This window comes from Lissotriton helveticus, chromosome 3_1 (genome assembly GCF_964261635.1).
Source record: "Lissotriton helveticus chromosome 3_1, aLisHel1.1, whole genome shotgun sequence".
In the NCBI taxonomy this organism is placed as follows: domain Eukaryota; kingdom Metazoa; phylum Chordata; class Amphibia; order Caudata; family Salamandridae; genus Lissotriton; species Lissotriton helveticus.
The window spans coordinates 1,850,571,030-1,850,586,147 of record NC_136061.1 but is presented as its reverse complement, the minus strand read 5'-3'; the positions used below and the strand labels follow the sequence as shown (position 1 = coordinate 1,850,586,147).

At 40.5% G+C, this 15,118-nt stretch overlaps 1 protein-coding gene across 6 annotated transcripts in view; it reads left to right on the top strand.

Annotated features, from left to right (window-relative positions):
• Positions 1–15,118, top strand: part of TSPAN4 (tetraspanin 4) — a 2,988,612-nt gene that overhangs the window by 2,937,447 nt on the left and 36,047 nt on the right. For all 6 annotated transcript variants that reach the window (XM_078682789.1, XM_078682790.1, XM_078682791.1 and 3 more), the window contains one exon: positions 8,397–8,528. In XM_078682789.1, the coding sequence (XP_078538915.1) occupies positions 8,397–8,528 (132 nt within the window). The remainder of the gene's footprint in view (positions 1–8,396; positions 8,529–15,118) is intronic.

Genomic DNA, 15,118 nt, shown 5'->3' with positions numbered 1-15,118 from the left:
GATTTGCATATTAACACAGCATAAGAAATATCATCATGTAAAGGCAAAATTTTCGAAATGACACCCCAAACATCCACCCAAAATTTCATAACAATTGTACATTCAAATAACATATGACGAAGTGATCCCAAAGTTGATTTGCAGTGCCAACAAACATTAGATGGTAGCAATTTGGCATGACTTAAATGAGACAGAGTCCATAACGCGTTAAATAAAATATAAGCATTAGTCTGATAAAGGGACACCGGAAGCCAACCGGAAATACTATTGAGCCAAATTGAGGACCATGAATCATCTGATAGGGAGATGGAAAGTTCTGTGTTCCAAAAAGATGATATCATACCAACATTGGAGCCCTGGAATGTAGAAAGTTTTTTATAAAACACAGAGACCGCTTTGGGAGATGACGTAACAGCCATAAGATAAATCAAAAGGTCATTAGTGGTGGACGAGGGAACACCTCTTGGAAAGGAGTCTAAAATAGAATTACATAAAGCTTGGTATTTCGACAAATCAGAAGCCGGGACACCAAACTTTGATTGTAATTGTTCAAAAGGAATAAAGGCATTGTTACAAAAGACATCTTCAAGAAATAAAACTCCTTTTGATATCCACGAGGACCAGAAATTAATGTTTCTATTCAACTTAAGTAGAGCACTGTGCCATAAAGACAGGTGGACTGTAGAGAGCAAAGGTAATTTAAAATTAGAGTCTAAATCATTAAGTATTAATCTAGACGATTTAATTATAGATGACCTATGAACAACTTTAGAAGTAGATGACATTGATAACAAAGAAAGCAATGTAAAGGGACGTACAATTGAGGTTTCAATATCTAACCATATTGGAGGTGTGACCACATGTAAATTTGAAAACCACAGGGAGCTTTGTTTTAAGATAAAAGCTTTATGGTAAAGGTAAAAGTCAGGAAGGGCAAATCCTAACTGAGACTTGGGGAGTTTTAGTTTTCTGTAAGCGATACGAGGAACTTTGTTGGACCAAAGGAATTTAGATAGGAGCTTATCAACATCACTATAAAATTTGAGAGGAAGCTGAGTGGGAATCATAGCCAAAGAGTAAAAAAAATTTGGTGCAATATTCATTTTTATAGCCTCCATTCTCCCCCACCACGTAAGATGAAGGGGAGACCATTTGGATGTTTTGTCCTTGATATAACCAAGGATAAAATCCGTATTAAGTTTTAATGTAGCAGGTAGCGAAGGAGCAAATAAAATACCTAAGTACTTAAGCTTAGTGCTTTGCCAAAGAATATCTGCGTTTGGTAGCATATCCGGTGTACAAAAAGCATTTAAAGGAAAAAATTCAGTTTTACTGACATTTGACTTGTAACCTGAAACTACAGAATAGCGTGCAATAATGTCCAAAAGGGAAGGGACAGAGGAGAGAGGATTGTTAATAAACAGTAACACATCATCTGCATATGCTAAAGCTTTAACAGTGACATCATTGATCACAACACCTTGAATATTATCACAGTATCGAATATAATTAAGAAAAGGCTCAATTCCTAATAAAAATAACAATGGGGAGAGGGGACAACCCTGCCTAGTACCTCTGAAGAGTGGAAATTGAGTAGAAATTTGACCATTAATAAACAAACGAGCAGTAGGGGCAAAATATAAGGCTGAAATCATACGAATAAAATGCGAACCAAAATTAAAAGACAATAACGTTTTAAATAAAAATTGCCAATGAATTTTGTCAAACGCTTTTTCTGCATCTAAAGCCATCACTCCTGCAGGAGAAGTAAGGTGAGTGCTCTGTTCAATAACGTGTAATAGCGTTCTGGTATTATTTGCAGAGTATCTGTTTTTCATGAAGCCAGATTGATTCGGATGAATGATTGAATGAAGGATAGGAGCCAGTCTAGTGGCAAGGATTTTAGCATAAAGCGTACAATCCTGGTTTATTAGAGAAATGGGGCGATAATTAGAAACCAGGGTAGGGTCCTTATCAGGTTTTGGTATCACAATGATTAAAGCATCCGTAAAGGAGCCCGAAATAGTACCAGAGGAACCAAAATGGGAAAAAAGGACACTTAAATAAGGTAATAATTGAGAGTCAAATTCTTTATAAAATTCAGCAGGGATACCATCTGGGCCTGGAGATTTATTCTTAGGCAGGGATTTAATAGCTAGTAGGATCTCATCACAGGTAATTGGGGAATCTAAAGTTGATCTATCGGTGGGAGATATGTGAGGCAAATTACATTTATTTAAAAATGAATCAATCAAAGAATCATCACAGAAATCAGGTTTACTATATAAGGTAGAATAAAAGGATAAAAATTCTTGGACAATATCATTATGGGAAATAGCCACTTGGCCATTAGTACCACGTATCGAGGTTATTTGGGTCTTATCCTTCTTGATACGTAAATAATTTGCAAGAAGTTTCCCAGACTTGTTGGCATTAAAGCGAAATTTAGCATTGGATTTAGCAAGTTGAATCCCAGCTCTAGTACTAAGTAGAGCATTAAATTCATAACGAAGCGTTTGTAGTTTAAATTTGTGTGTAGGGTCATTAGAAGAAATAAATAAACGTTCATATTTGGTAATTTGTTTGTCCAAAAGCTTAACTTTAGAATGAAATTGCTTGTTTGCATGGGCCATAATGGAAATTGTGGTACCTCTAATGTAAGCCTTAAACGCATCCCATCTATTGACAAGTGAAGTTGAACCATCAGGGTTAATTAAAAAATATTCCTGGATAGCTTGTAACAGTTTAGGTTTATGTGTATCATTAAGCACAACATTCGTGTTCATACGCCACCTATTTTGTTTAGGAAAATTAGAGGAGACATTTAAAACAAAAGAGATTAAAGCATGGTCCGAAATATCAATATTACCTATAACAGGATTGTCAGTTGATTGGAGTAAAGAAGGCGAAATTAAAAAATAATCAATCCTTGAATGAGAATTATGAGAATTAGAGAAAAAAGAAAACCATTTGTCAGTGGGGAAGTGTATTCTCCAAATATCTGCCAACTTGGTGGTTTTAAGGAAAGATTTAAAGGCATAAAAAACTTTGGGAGGGCGGAATTTTGCAGAGGAAAGCCTATCTAATAACGGATCAATAAACACATTGAAATCCCCCCCAACAATCAAAGGAACCTGTCCTAACTTCAGAACTTCAGTAGTTATAGCTGACCAGAAAGAAGGGTCGTCAGCCGTAGGGCCATAAATATTAAGCAAATAAAAGGTTGAATCATAAACTTTTACCTTAACTATAATATATCTACCTTCTGTGTCATGAACCTTACTAAGAATTTGACAGTGTAACCGTTTTGCAAAGAAAATCGCTACCCCATTTTTCTTCCCCAACGCAGGCGAGGAAACAATATTATCAACCCATTTTTTCTTCATATATTGCAAAATCTTATCATCAACATGCGTTTCTTGAAGAAAACAAATGTCAGGTTTGGAAGCACCCAAGTAGTCCAAGATTTTCGTGCGTTTTACTGGATGCCGCAGGCCCTTGACATTGAGTGAAACAAGTTTAACAGAGTGAGTATTAGCCATTAGGAGTTAGAAAGAAAAGAATAGAAGAAGAATACAAGGAAGAGGAACCGAAAAACAGCCACAGAGAAAAAGTAACTCTAAGTAGAGAGTAGTAAATGGAAGGACACAAAAGGGAGAAACACAAAGGAAGGAATGAAGAACAAACAAGAAACAATGACAAAAATAAGAAGGCAGAGACGCACACACGTTCCTCAAGCATGGCCAATTAAACCGTTGGAGCCCGTGAAGAGAGTGAAGTATATATGTCAGGAAAAATCAGGATAAACGTCTTCAAGTAACTGGATCATGAGTGTCCATGGACGATGAAGCTTGTTGCGCTAGAAAGAGTTTCAAATCTTCAGGACGGTGAAAAGATTTAGAAAAGGCATCTTTCCATATTCTCATCGTAGAGGGATCAAATAGACCATACTTAAAACCAAGGCTTCGCAATTGTGGACGAAGAGAGGAAAATTCCTTGCGAATAGCAACCGTTTCCTTAGCAAAATCTTGATGGATAAAGATTTTACAGCCATCAACCAAGATGGAGGGAATGTCTCTTGCAGCTTTCCTGATAAGGACCAAATGATGGTGTCGCAGAACCTTAAAAATCATTTGCCTGGGCTTAGAGTGGCGAAGATTCCTGTGTGAGGGAATTCTGTGAGCCTTGTCAATTTCAAATTTTTCGGGAAATTTGATATTTAAGAGACCAGGAAGCAAGGACTCTAAATATAATCGGCAGTCAGATCCCTCAACCTCTTCAGGAAGATTGAAAATGCGAAGATTGTATTGCCTTCTACGGTTTTCCAATTCCAGCAGTTGAGTATGCAGTGGTACTATTTGACTCATCAAAGGAGTAAAAGCGTCTAATTTATTTTTATTGTCCTGAATTTTGATAGAATTATCAGACACCTTCATGGAGATAGAAGCCATATCTTTGCGCACATTTTTCACTTCAGTGGCAATAGAGTCTGTATTCAGTCGCAGCGCTTGAATTTCCTCAAAAATCAAAGCAAGGGAAGGTTCCGGCGATTCAACAACTTTAGACTTAATTGGAGGAGGTGATATCTGCTGTTTCCTTTTATTAGTAGGCATATTTTTATTTTCCATTTTGAGGAGAAAAAATACACTTTCGTGTCAAAAAAGTGCAAAAAAAATAAAAGCACCACAAATTTTTAATATTTATGTGGGAAAAAGGATGTTAATGCCTCAAAAGTACTGTAAAAAGGCCTGGTGCAGCAGCTAAACAAGAGCGTGGGCGTGGCCAGGCCAAAGCCAGGCCCTTTCCTGGAGTTCACTCCGCCCCTCAGACAGAGCAAGCCGGCAGAAGCTGGAGTAGAGGCAGGGGAAAGGACCGAGGAGCACGAAGAATCACTGTCCCTCCAAGAAATCGCCTGAAAACACAGCACCAGGTAGGGGACGGTGAAAGAATGCAAGCGCCGCTGTTTAGTATTAAAACCTGACAGGAAATTCGTCGTAATCCGGCTGAATGGGCCGGTAAACTTACGGAGCTCCGACGGAGGCGGCCATCTTGGTCGACGCGCTCGCGCGACTCTCCTATGAGTGAGATTCTAAGAGGGATTTCAGGAGTGTTGTTTTTTCAAGACGACATATTGGTGATGGGAGAAAATAGGGAGATTCATGACCTGAGATTGAAGAATGTTTTGAGAAATAAGGGGCTGACGGCAGAATATGGGAAGTGTAAATTTGCTAAACAATTAGTGGCTTATTTAGGTCATAATATTGGTGCAGACGGTATCTCTCCAAAGAAAGAATTACTACAGGCAGTGAGTGAAGCTCCGGAGCCTAAGAATAAGGATGAACTCCGTTCGTTTTTAGCGCTGACGGAGTATTATTCGAAATTTGTGAAGAATTTTCAGAAAAATCCTATGATTTAAGACAGTAAATTGCATGCCAGAACGAAAAGAATTGGGAAGTTGAGCTAAGAAAAATGTTGTGGGGTTATCGTCTCACACCTTCTCTCACTGGTTTGAGTCCATTTGTGATGATGAGGGGTAGAGAACCGATTACAAGGGACAATACTGGTTGGATGAATAGTACTAAACATGTTGAATGGTCACCAGAAAAAGTAAAGGAGAATATCATAAAAGCACAACAAGTGTACAAAAAGAATTATGATAAGAAAAATGTGACAAGGGTGGAAGAGCTTGCGGTAGGAGATTGGGTTAAAACCAAGAAATGGGGTAAAGTGGCAAAGGGAGAAAGTGTTTTTTCCAGACCTTGTAAGGTTGTGGAGTGTCTAAAAAATTCGGCCAGACTTAGCGATGGTCGGGTATGGCATATGAGTCGAATTGCAAAATGTAAAAATGTTAAAAAAGCAGAGGAGGAGGATGTTGGGGGAACTGCAGCTATGTTTGGGGAATGGTTGTGAGAAGATGAAGTGGAAGATACAATGGAAGATGAAGAGAGAATTGAGGAAGGGAATCGCATAGAAAGTGAAGGCTTGGGTGAACAAACTTGTACAGATACAATGAGATTGGGAAGATTTGGAAGAGTCATTCATACTCCTCACAGACTTAAAGATTATATGTTAATCTGATCAATTTATTATTTGGTTTTTTTTTTCTCTCACCTTGTTGTTGTATATAGTTTCCTTTTGTCATTTATTATTGTAAGGGGGGGAAGATGTGTTGTGTTATAATATTCTTATTAGGACTGTGGGTAGGTTCTTAGAATAAGAACGTGTATGTGGGGTTCCAGGGTGGGACAGTTGATGGGAGACTGAGGACTTGAGGAGATCGTTCCTGCTACGTTAAGCAGGGTTGCCAATAAAATACTTGAAGAAGGTACCCTGACTGAGACCCGTCTTTACAAATAGCATTTTAGTTTTTTTAATTTTTGAGATTAAAAGATAGAAAAAAAGAAGGAAAAGCAAGAAATCCCTTACCTTTCTGATCTTGATACAGTATCGGTGCTGATTTAGTGTCGGTCTTGCCCTCTGCAGAAAACTTCCGCTAAAGAGGCGATAATGGGCTTGATAATATGCCCTTGTGAATTCCCATAGAAGCTCATGTTCCCACCAGAGGATGGGCTTCTATGGGAATTCACAAGGGCATATTATCAAGCCCATGAAACTGCCAGTAAAGCGGCGAGAATTTTAACTCTGTTTCTTGATAATATGCCCCTTAGTATTTTAACTCACTTCGCTTCTGAGCACGGTTGCTTTCTATTATGTTTGAGGCCTACAGAGCTGAGCGAGGTTGAGGTAACAATGTGAAAAGCATACCAGCAGTCTGTTGCCAAGGTTTCGCTCCCTCCTTCCTGTTCAATGAAGGTGTATATGTTTTGGCTATTATGTGTGTTGACTCTTAACTAACTGAATGTAGCAAGAGTTTAACTACGGTGGCTTTGTCGAGGCATTCCATAGCAGAAGGGAAAGATCCGCAGGACTAGGAAAAAAAGTGAATCCAAAAATACAGCGCTTAAAAAAAAAATTCTGGTTGTCTCTTTTATCATTAGATTTATTCAGTGAACATAATTGAGTTACATCAGCAATGAAGCCAGTAAAAATGTATACATTACAGAAACTCGATTGTATGCTTTCAGCGCTGTCCAGTTAAGTAAATAGCACGTCCAACATGAGACAGTAACATTGTGTGATCAAGAAAAAGGCGTTTGCGCCAAGGAAGATCTTTAAAGTAACATTAATAAGCCAATGTGCAAATATATATAAATAAATGCACAAATTAAATGCTTTTAGCAAAAATGTTTTAAAAAGAAAAATAGATCTACAGACCAACAAAGATCCATGCACAATGAAGCAATAGAGTAAAACAGAACTCCTGCAAGGAACTCGATCCCTTTTATAAAGATTTGAATAATACATGCTAAGCAGAAAAATATTGCAACATTTTAAAATACGTAACTTTTGTTAGCAAGGGATCTAGGAAACTAGAATTCTTACTTCAAATTAAACCCATTCCTTGTTTTTCATCTGGATACTTGTTGGATTTTGTTACTATGCGAACATTCATTATTAATGTAAACTTTTCACCAGAAACACAATATTGACTTTAAAATGCACTGCATAAATGTATGTCTTTGCACATCATTCCTTCGTGCACGTAACATAGAGATGGCGACTTGCAGACAAGCGAGACTAGCATTTGGAAATTAATTCACATTATTTTTCTGTTGTGCAGAGAAACTCGTGCACGTTGATTTGCTGTGCATGTTTTAAAGGCCTAATGTATGCAGCTGAAAAATTATGTCAAGTACATTTATACATCTGTTAATTAGCTTTCTCAGTTTAAATGGTAGTATTACACCTAAGCTGGCCTTTGATTTTATGCCCAGAATAATGGTTTTTAAGCAGGATCTGAACTTTAAACCTGAATTTAGCTGCAAGCCCATGCACATGAGCAGTCGTCTTAAAAGTAGCTTTTCTCTAGGAGAGCAGTTTTATGATCAGTCATGGACGAGGCCAAAGCATGCGAGTTGTGGCTCATAGGACTGAGTGATGGTGAAGCTGTTTTACCTTAGATACTCTACATTGCAATGCCACGGTGTTCACAACTCATGCAAACTGAGCTTAATGTGGCAAATGAATGTGCTTTCCAAACCTAAGATCCTAAGATCTTTGAAGTAGGAGAAGGAGTGGTTGGAAAGGACTCTATTTGTCTCTGGAAGCTCTTAGATAGTGACTTGGTTCCAGCAACATGATCTCTATCTATAGATGGCTCAAGTGCTATTATCTGGTGCATGTTGATTCCTGCATGCTGTAATGTGTGTGGGTGGGAGTACCTGGAGTTCATATGGCTGGTTTTAAGTTGATAGGATGTTGCAGGTTCAAACTTGATTTTGAAAAGAGTGTTTCCTTAAGAAAATATGACCTTTTTCCTAACTTTCTTGCTACAGTTCAGGTGCTGCGGGGTATCCAACTACACAGACTGGTTCGAGGTGTACAATGCCACCCGCGTGCCAGACTTCTGCTGCCTGGAGTTCAGTGACAACTGCGGCCTACACTCCCCAGGGACCTGGTGGAAAGCCGTAAGTATTGCACTTCCAAGTGTTGCAATCTAGACATGGTGACAGAGTTGAGTTTAACAGTGAGTTTAGCACGTGTTTACTAATTGATTTGCCTTTACACATTACAAACAACTTTTGACTTTGTGAGAGTGAAAAGCAGTTTCCAAATACTACCCAAAGAGATGGAAATATTTCATCTGTTTAAAGCTGCATGCCAAGGCCCAGTCACCAGTTACCATCCTCATTCACCCCAGAACGGCACATGTCACAAGGTAATAAATGCAGTAGGAATACGAGCCTAGACGAGATAGACCACAGTTTGAATCGGTGTAATTACGAAGCTGCACAGTTCAGTGCTTAATTTGAGCCAGTGGTTTCCGGTGCTCAGCACTGGCACTTAATTGTCAACACTGGCACCTGTGACTGTTGCCCCAAGGTGGCGCTGTCTGGTATGACCACAACAACTGTCGATTATTAATTAAATATCCATTAAAATGACTATTACCTACAACCCAAGCCATTCTTATAGCTTTGGGGGCCTGGATTAGTCTGAAGTGTCACACTTGTTGGAGTGTGATGGTTATTAGTTGTCTTTGTACTGTCATTGGCAGCGCTGGCAGGGGCAATGCGTGGTCCAAGCTGCGGTGGCCTACTCAGGAGAGCCCTGGCACTTATTTTTTGTACAAATTAAGCACTGCTTCCTCTTCCTGCAGAAGTCAGAGAAAGACCCAGCGTTAAAGGGCTTGTGTGTAGACCTGCTGCCTCTGATGGATTCCCAGATCAAAATGGACAATGGAACCAGCAGAGAGGGACTCGAGGCTGAATGGCGAGGAGACTCGTCTCCGCTCTCATCAATTGCGACGGTGCATAGCACTGCGAAAGCAATGGCATCAAAAAAGAGAAATACAGGACTTCCATTTTTAGATATTATTGTGGCGCATTTGTCCACCCCTTCTGTTATTATAAGAAGATATAGGGCACTTATTCCCAAAATAAACATTAACATCCTTTCCTGAACCAGGGTCCTGCAGATCATTTAGGAACTACATTGATTTATGGGAATGGTAATATTGTCAATAAAATCTGGCGCATGCTCAGAATACCTCAGTTGTGCACGAGGTACAATTAATGCAGCTCAATAATACAACTGCAAATGTACAGAGCAAGTGTCTGCATGCACTGTCACAATTTAATGTAGGAGACATTCAGAGTGATGGCAATCAAACGGAGAGACCTCTCCTCTGCAGTCGTTGCGATCATGACTATAAATTGTTCCCCCCGATTCAAAGAATCAGGGTAAGTGGAATTTTAATATTAAACAATATAACTTATGCATACTGTGGTGGAAAATCCACCACCATGCGAGATTTTGCATTGTTTTAGGTTAAGGTGAGGGAAAGGTAGTTTCCGGGGTGTTGTCATGGAAAATGTGTGGTAAATTCACACTCCTAACTTTGTGGTATATTCACAAACAATACGCCAAACCATTGCATCTTAAATTACTCCACAAATTGTTGCAACTGCGCACACATGTGGGAATAGGAATTGAATAAACTTACATTTTATAGGGGTGGGGATTTCTCCACAGGGAAATGCGCTTTCCATGAATAGAACAAAAAATGAAAATTGTGACATGTAATGACCATAATACTTTGTGGATTGCCTGCCAAGCGGACAATCTGCTTTAGTAAGTATAGAGGAAAAGCAAGAGCAGAGGAAGGTAATAGTAATAGATTTTTCTTAGATTTTTGTACATTTCCATCTAGGAAATAAATCAATTCCAAATGTAGAAGGAAGCCCACAGGAGTAGATTTCTAGTTTTTGACAGGGTATTGTGCATCAAGCCCCTAGCACTAGAACAATATTCTCAGATGATGGTGAGTGTATGGATCTGGGGACGAAAGAGAGGAGGTAGGTCTGATGGAAAGGTGCTTGATCCGCACTGTGCACCTTCTCACACATCCAAGGCGTTGGCCTTGAAGTAGAGGAGACTTTTCAATGAAATATAACAGAGCGATGCGTTGCATAAAACCAATTGCAGTATTGTTGGAAACATACTGTAATGTTACACTGTAACCCTACTTAATTGAGGGGGTAGAGGAGTCTAGTTGATGTTTTGTCTTCAGTGAGCCAAAAAAACTTAGAGGGCGTTTTTTTTCTGGATGAAGACTTCATAGGCATGGATGGAAGCAGCTTCTCCTGCATCATCTATGTATCAGAGCAGCCCAAGATAAAGGTCCAAAGTTTAAAAGCCACCCAGGTTGAACCAGTATTGAACTGGCGATGATTGGACATATCGAATTGGTTACTCAGTCTCCATCTAGGTTTTCAGTCCAGTCTTCAGAGAATTAACAAGCAGGCTCTCAAGTTCTCCCTGATTTACGTCGAGCATGAAAATAACTGAAAGGAGAGAATGTACATGTATAGTTTTTAATGCCTTTCAAAGATGCTTTCACATTGGCAGGTGCTGCCTGATGAACATTTAACTGTTAGCACCATGGGTGGATTGGGAACCGAAAGCAGCCCTGGCAAAAATTTTCAAATGTGGTGTATATAAATATATATATATATTTATATATATATATATATATATATATTTATATATATATATATATATATTCACTGAAAAAAACATAGGTTTTAGGCCTTATATAGTTAGGAATTAGCATTTAAAAAACCATTGAAATTCACTGAAAAAGCATAGGTTTCAGGCCTTATATAGTTAGGAATTAACATATAAAAAACCATTGAAATTCCTCCTATATAGTTAGTTGGACTAACTATGTATGGCGCACCCGCAATCCACTGCTGATGATGTCACATATTACATCATTCATGACATGGTCAGTGACATCACTGATGACATCACTGATGACATCTCAAATGACATCACTGATGACATCATCCAGTGACTGTGTGTTTCTGTAAAGTTTAAATATGTTTTACATATTGAAGAATGAGTGGATGTATAAGTGTCTGGATGAAGGATTTAGTAGGTGCGTGACTGACTGTATGAGTGAGTGATTAAATTTGTCTTACTGAATGCATAGGTTAGTGACTAAACTGAATGTGTGCATCAGTATGTCTGTTGTTGTGTAAGCTGCTGCATGCGTTGATCAGTAGCTATATGAGTGGCTATATGGGTTATTGATTGGTTGCCCAAATATTTGTATGGGAGACTGAGTGTGTGTGTGGCTGGCTGGGAGGTGTGTGACTCTGTGCAGATCAATGTGTACTTGTATCAGTGATTGTATAAGAGAGTAAGTATGTGTTAGTATATGTTTGAATAAGTAAGGTGTTGTGTGTTTAACTATATAGATGAGGAAATGGAAGTGTGATTGATTCTTTCATGACTGACTAGGTGTGTGAGTAACTCCATGGATGAGTGGCAGTGTGTGAGTGTCTGCATAGGTGTATGAGTGCATATGATAGTATTGCATTGATGAGTGACTGTATGTATGAGTGATTGTGTGGGTGAATGAGTGGATGTGTGAGTAGACCTAGGAATCAGTGAGTGCCTATGTAGTAACTGGTATTGGTGTGTCAATAGTTGCAAGAATGGTAGTCTTTATTTAACACTGGGTGTATCAAAGGTTATATTAGAGTGTGAGGAGGTGCATCGTATTATCACATGAATGATGTACTCAGTGATGTCATCAGTGATGTCAAATGAGATGTCATCAGTGATGTCATCAGTGATGTCATTTGAGATGTCATCAGTGATGTCATCAGTGATGTCACTGACCATGTCATGAATGATGTAATATGTGACATCATCAGCAGTGGATTGCGGGTGCGCCATATATAGTTAGTCCAACTAACTATATAGGAGGAATTTCAATGGTTTTTTATATGTTAATTCCTAACTATATAAGGCCTGAAACCTATGCTTTTTCAGTGAATTTCAATGGTTTTTTAAATGCTAATTCCTAACTATATAAGGCCTAAAACCTATGGTTTTTTCAGTGAATTTCAAAGGTTTTTTAAATGCTTATTCCTAACTATATATGGTCTATAACCTATGGTTTTTTCAGTGAATTTCATTGGTTTATTAAAAGCTAATATCTATAGCTGTAAAATATATTCTTTATTACGTGACGTATCACGTAGCCACGTGAGACGCCTCATGGGTGAAAGAAATCTCATCAGACGCGTTTCGGGCACATCCGTGCCCTTGCTCACTGTGTGTGTGTGTGTGTGGAGGGTCAGTTAGCCTTACTGTGAATGGTATTAGGACAGGTATGTTTTGGCTCCGGTGTTTACTTTGACAGACGGGTGTACTTCATACCTGAAATTATAGTCCGTTACCTAGGTCACTCAAATACGTGTCCATTGTGCTTCCTTCTATATATTGCTTAGTGAGAGGATCCAAAATTTCATGTGGCTCAGCCACTGCTCCCAAAATCAGTTTCCACCCTGTGATGATAATCTTCCATTATTTTACCCGTATATTTACATGTCCGCCTCTTACATTTGTGCAGAAGACGCCTGTAGTTCGTATTAGACCAGTGAGGGGATTGTTAGGCCCTGTTGCTAGTGGTATTACAGACGTATGTGTGATGTACTGAAGCAGAGGATGCAGTGCATAGACAACAAGTATGGGGGCTGGGCTCCGGGGTGCACTGCTGGAGGATTAACAGCATTATCAGTTCTGGAACGGTCTTGTTCAAACTGTAAATGTAAAACTGAAAGAGTGTGAACGTCACTCACAGTAGACCCCGCCCACTTCAACCACTGAAGACTCTATTGGAAACTATTGCAGCCCTGTTATGTTATGTAACATTTGTTGACGCCTCTGTATGGAGGCAGTGCAGTTGAGAAATGATTTATTTCCTGCAGTTTTAAATAGCGCGAACTCGACCCGAAGGTATCGGAGCGCTTTTCATGAGCACAAGGTACATGACGCAATTACGCATTCATTTTTGGTAGGCACGGGGAGTTAAGTGATTTGCCCAGAATCACAGGATGTTGAGTGGACGCCGAGACTCGAACCTGGTTCCCAGCGCAAAGGTCGGCAGCTCAGCCCGTTGCGCCACATCCTCCCCCTTGTTGAGTATTTCAGACCTGACAGATGTGGTAATTTGTGTATTACAAATACAGGCATGTGTGCGAATGAAGGCTGTGCAGCCGAGTATGGACTTCCGACCTGCCGTTGATGCTCGGTGCCTGGGTGTGTGTGCCACAGCTAGGTCTGTGTTAGAGGCCCTGCTGTTGGTGTTTATTACAGGCCTGTGTATGACGTGCTAAGGCTACATTGCAGTAGATTACAGAACTGCACTTGGTGTGGGCAGGGTTCGCCGTCGGCCACTCCTAGAGAGCAGGGCTTGGTTTGAAAAGCGCCCTGTGTGCCACATGCCGGGGCTGCTGCCGGTCTCACCGAGACGCTACATTCCCGCCCCTTGCCCTCTCCCCCTGTGGAGGTCACGGGTCTTTCATAGCTATTAGGGCAGAGCCGGGCTGCTGAGTGCGTCCCTCAGGACCACCGATGCAGGCACAGGGGCTGCCTGAAGGAACCTGCATTTATTTGGGGTATACAGTGGCAGCAGGGCTTTGGGCTCTGCCTCTTCGGTGAACACAAGTGCAACGTTTCAGAGCAGTTCACCAGATGAGCGCGAGGCAAGGCCTAGGTTGCACACACTTTGTACCAATGTAGTGCCCAGGGAAAACGACATTTGCTGTGATCCAACGGTGCCAAAAGTGCATTTTCGCATCGGTGGGTCCATTCGGATGCAAGGGATGGTGCATCATTTCTCTGTACAGGAACACCCTTCGCTATTCCTGTACACTATCATTTTCAGTGTGATTTCTGATTCAATTTTTATGCGTCCTTTGTTGTATTCTCTCATTGCTACCTTTAAGCTTTTCTAATCCCTTGCCTCCTGCCTCATGTTTGATTTTCCTGGCAATTCCCTTCCTCTACAAATCCGGTCTCTTCCTCCTCATTTCCGTGTTCTGCCTCCATATTTCCCTTCTGTACCCCCTCAATAACCTCTCTCCTACACTGGCCCTGGAATAGAGGTGGCCAGGCCAAGCAAGACTTGCCGACTCGAGCCAAATGTCTGTCTCTGGCCCGGCCCTCATCCCAAGGAGACGTGCAAGCCAAAATAGAGCCGAGCCAAGCACCCCAGACACTTCCCTTACAGCTCCCTAATGCAGTTTATAAACATTCTAGTCTCAGGACTGGTTACGTTAAAGGTGCTTGATTGATGTGAGTGGGTATGTCGGACCCTGAGCTGCAGGTTGCACGTTTCTCAATGACGGCTGGTCACTGGTGAGCAGCCTCTCCCAGCCTCTGCGGGATGAGAGAGTGCTCTGTTTTTCTTATCCATTGCTGGCAGTGAGGTCCGGCCGGCCCCAGCACTTCCGGGTCGCCGCGGGCAAAATGTATCTGAGTGACTGCATGGGCATTTGTAAGCACGGTCGTGTGTGCATCGGAGTATGGCAAGAGTTTAGTCCTATTATATCGACTCGTGTGATCTTTGAGCGGCCTGGCTTTTTAGCTCACATCAGTTGGTATTATAAAGCTTGAAATATTGTCCCATTTTGAGTCTAGGCCTACAAGTCGTGTGTGCGCAGGGCTACAGCCGAAAGGTCACGGCAGGTTCAATACG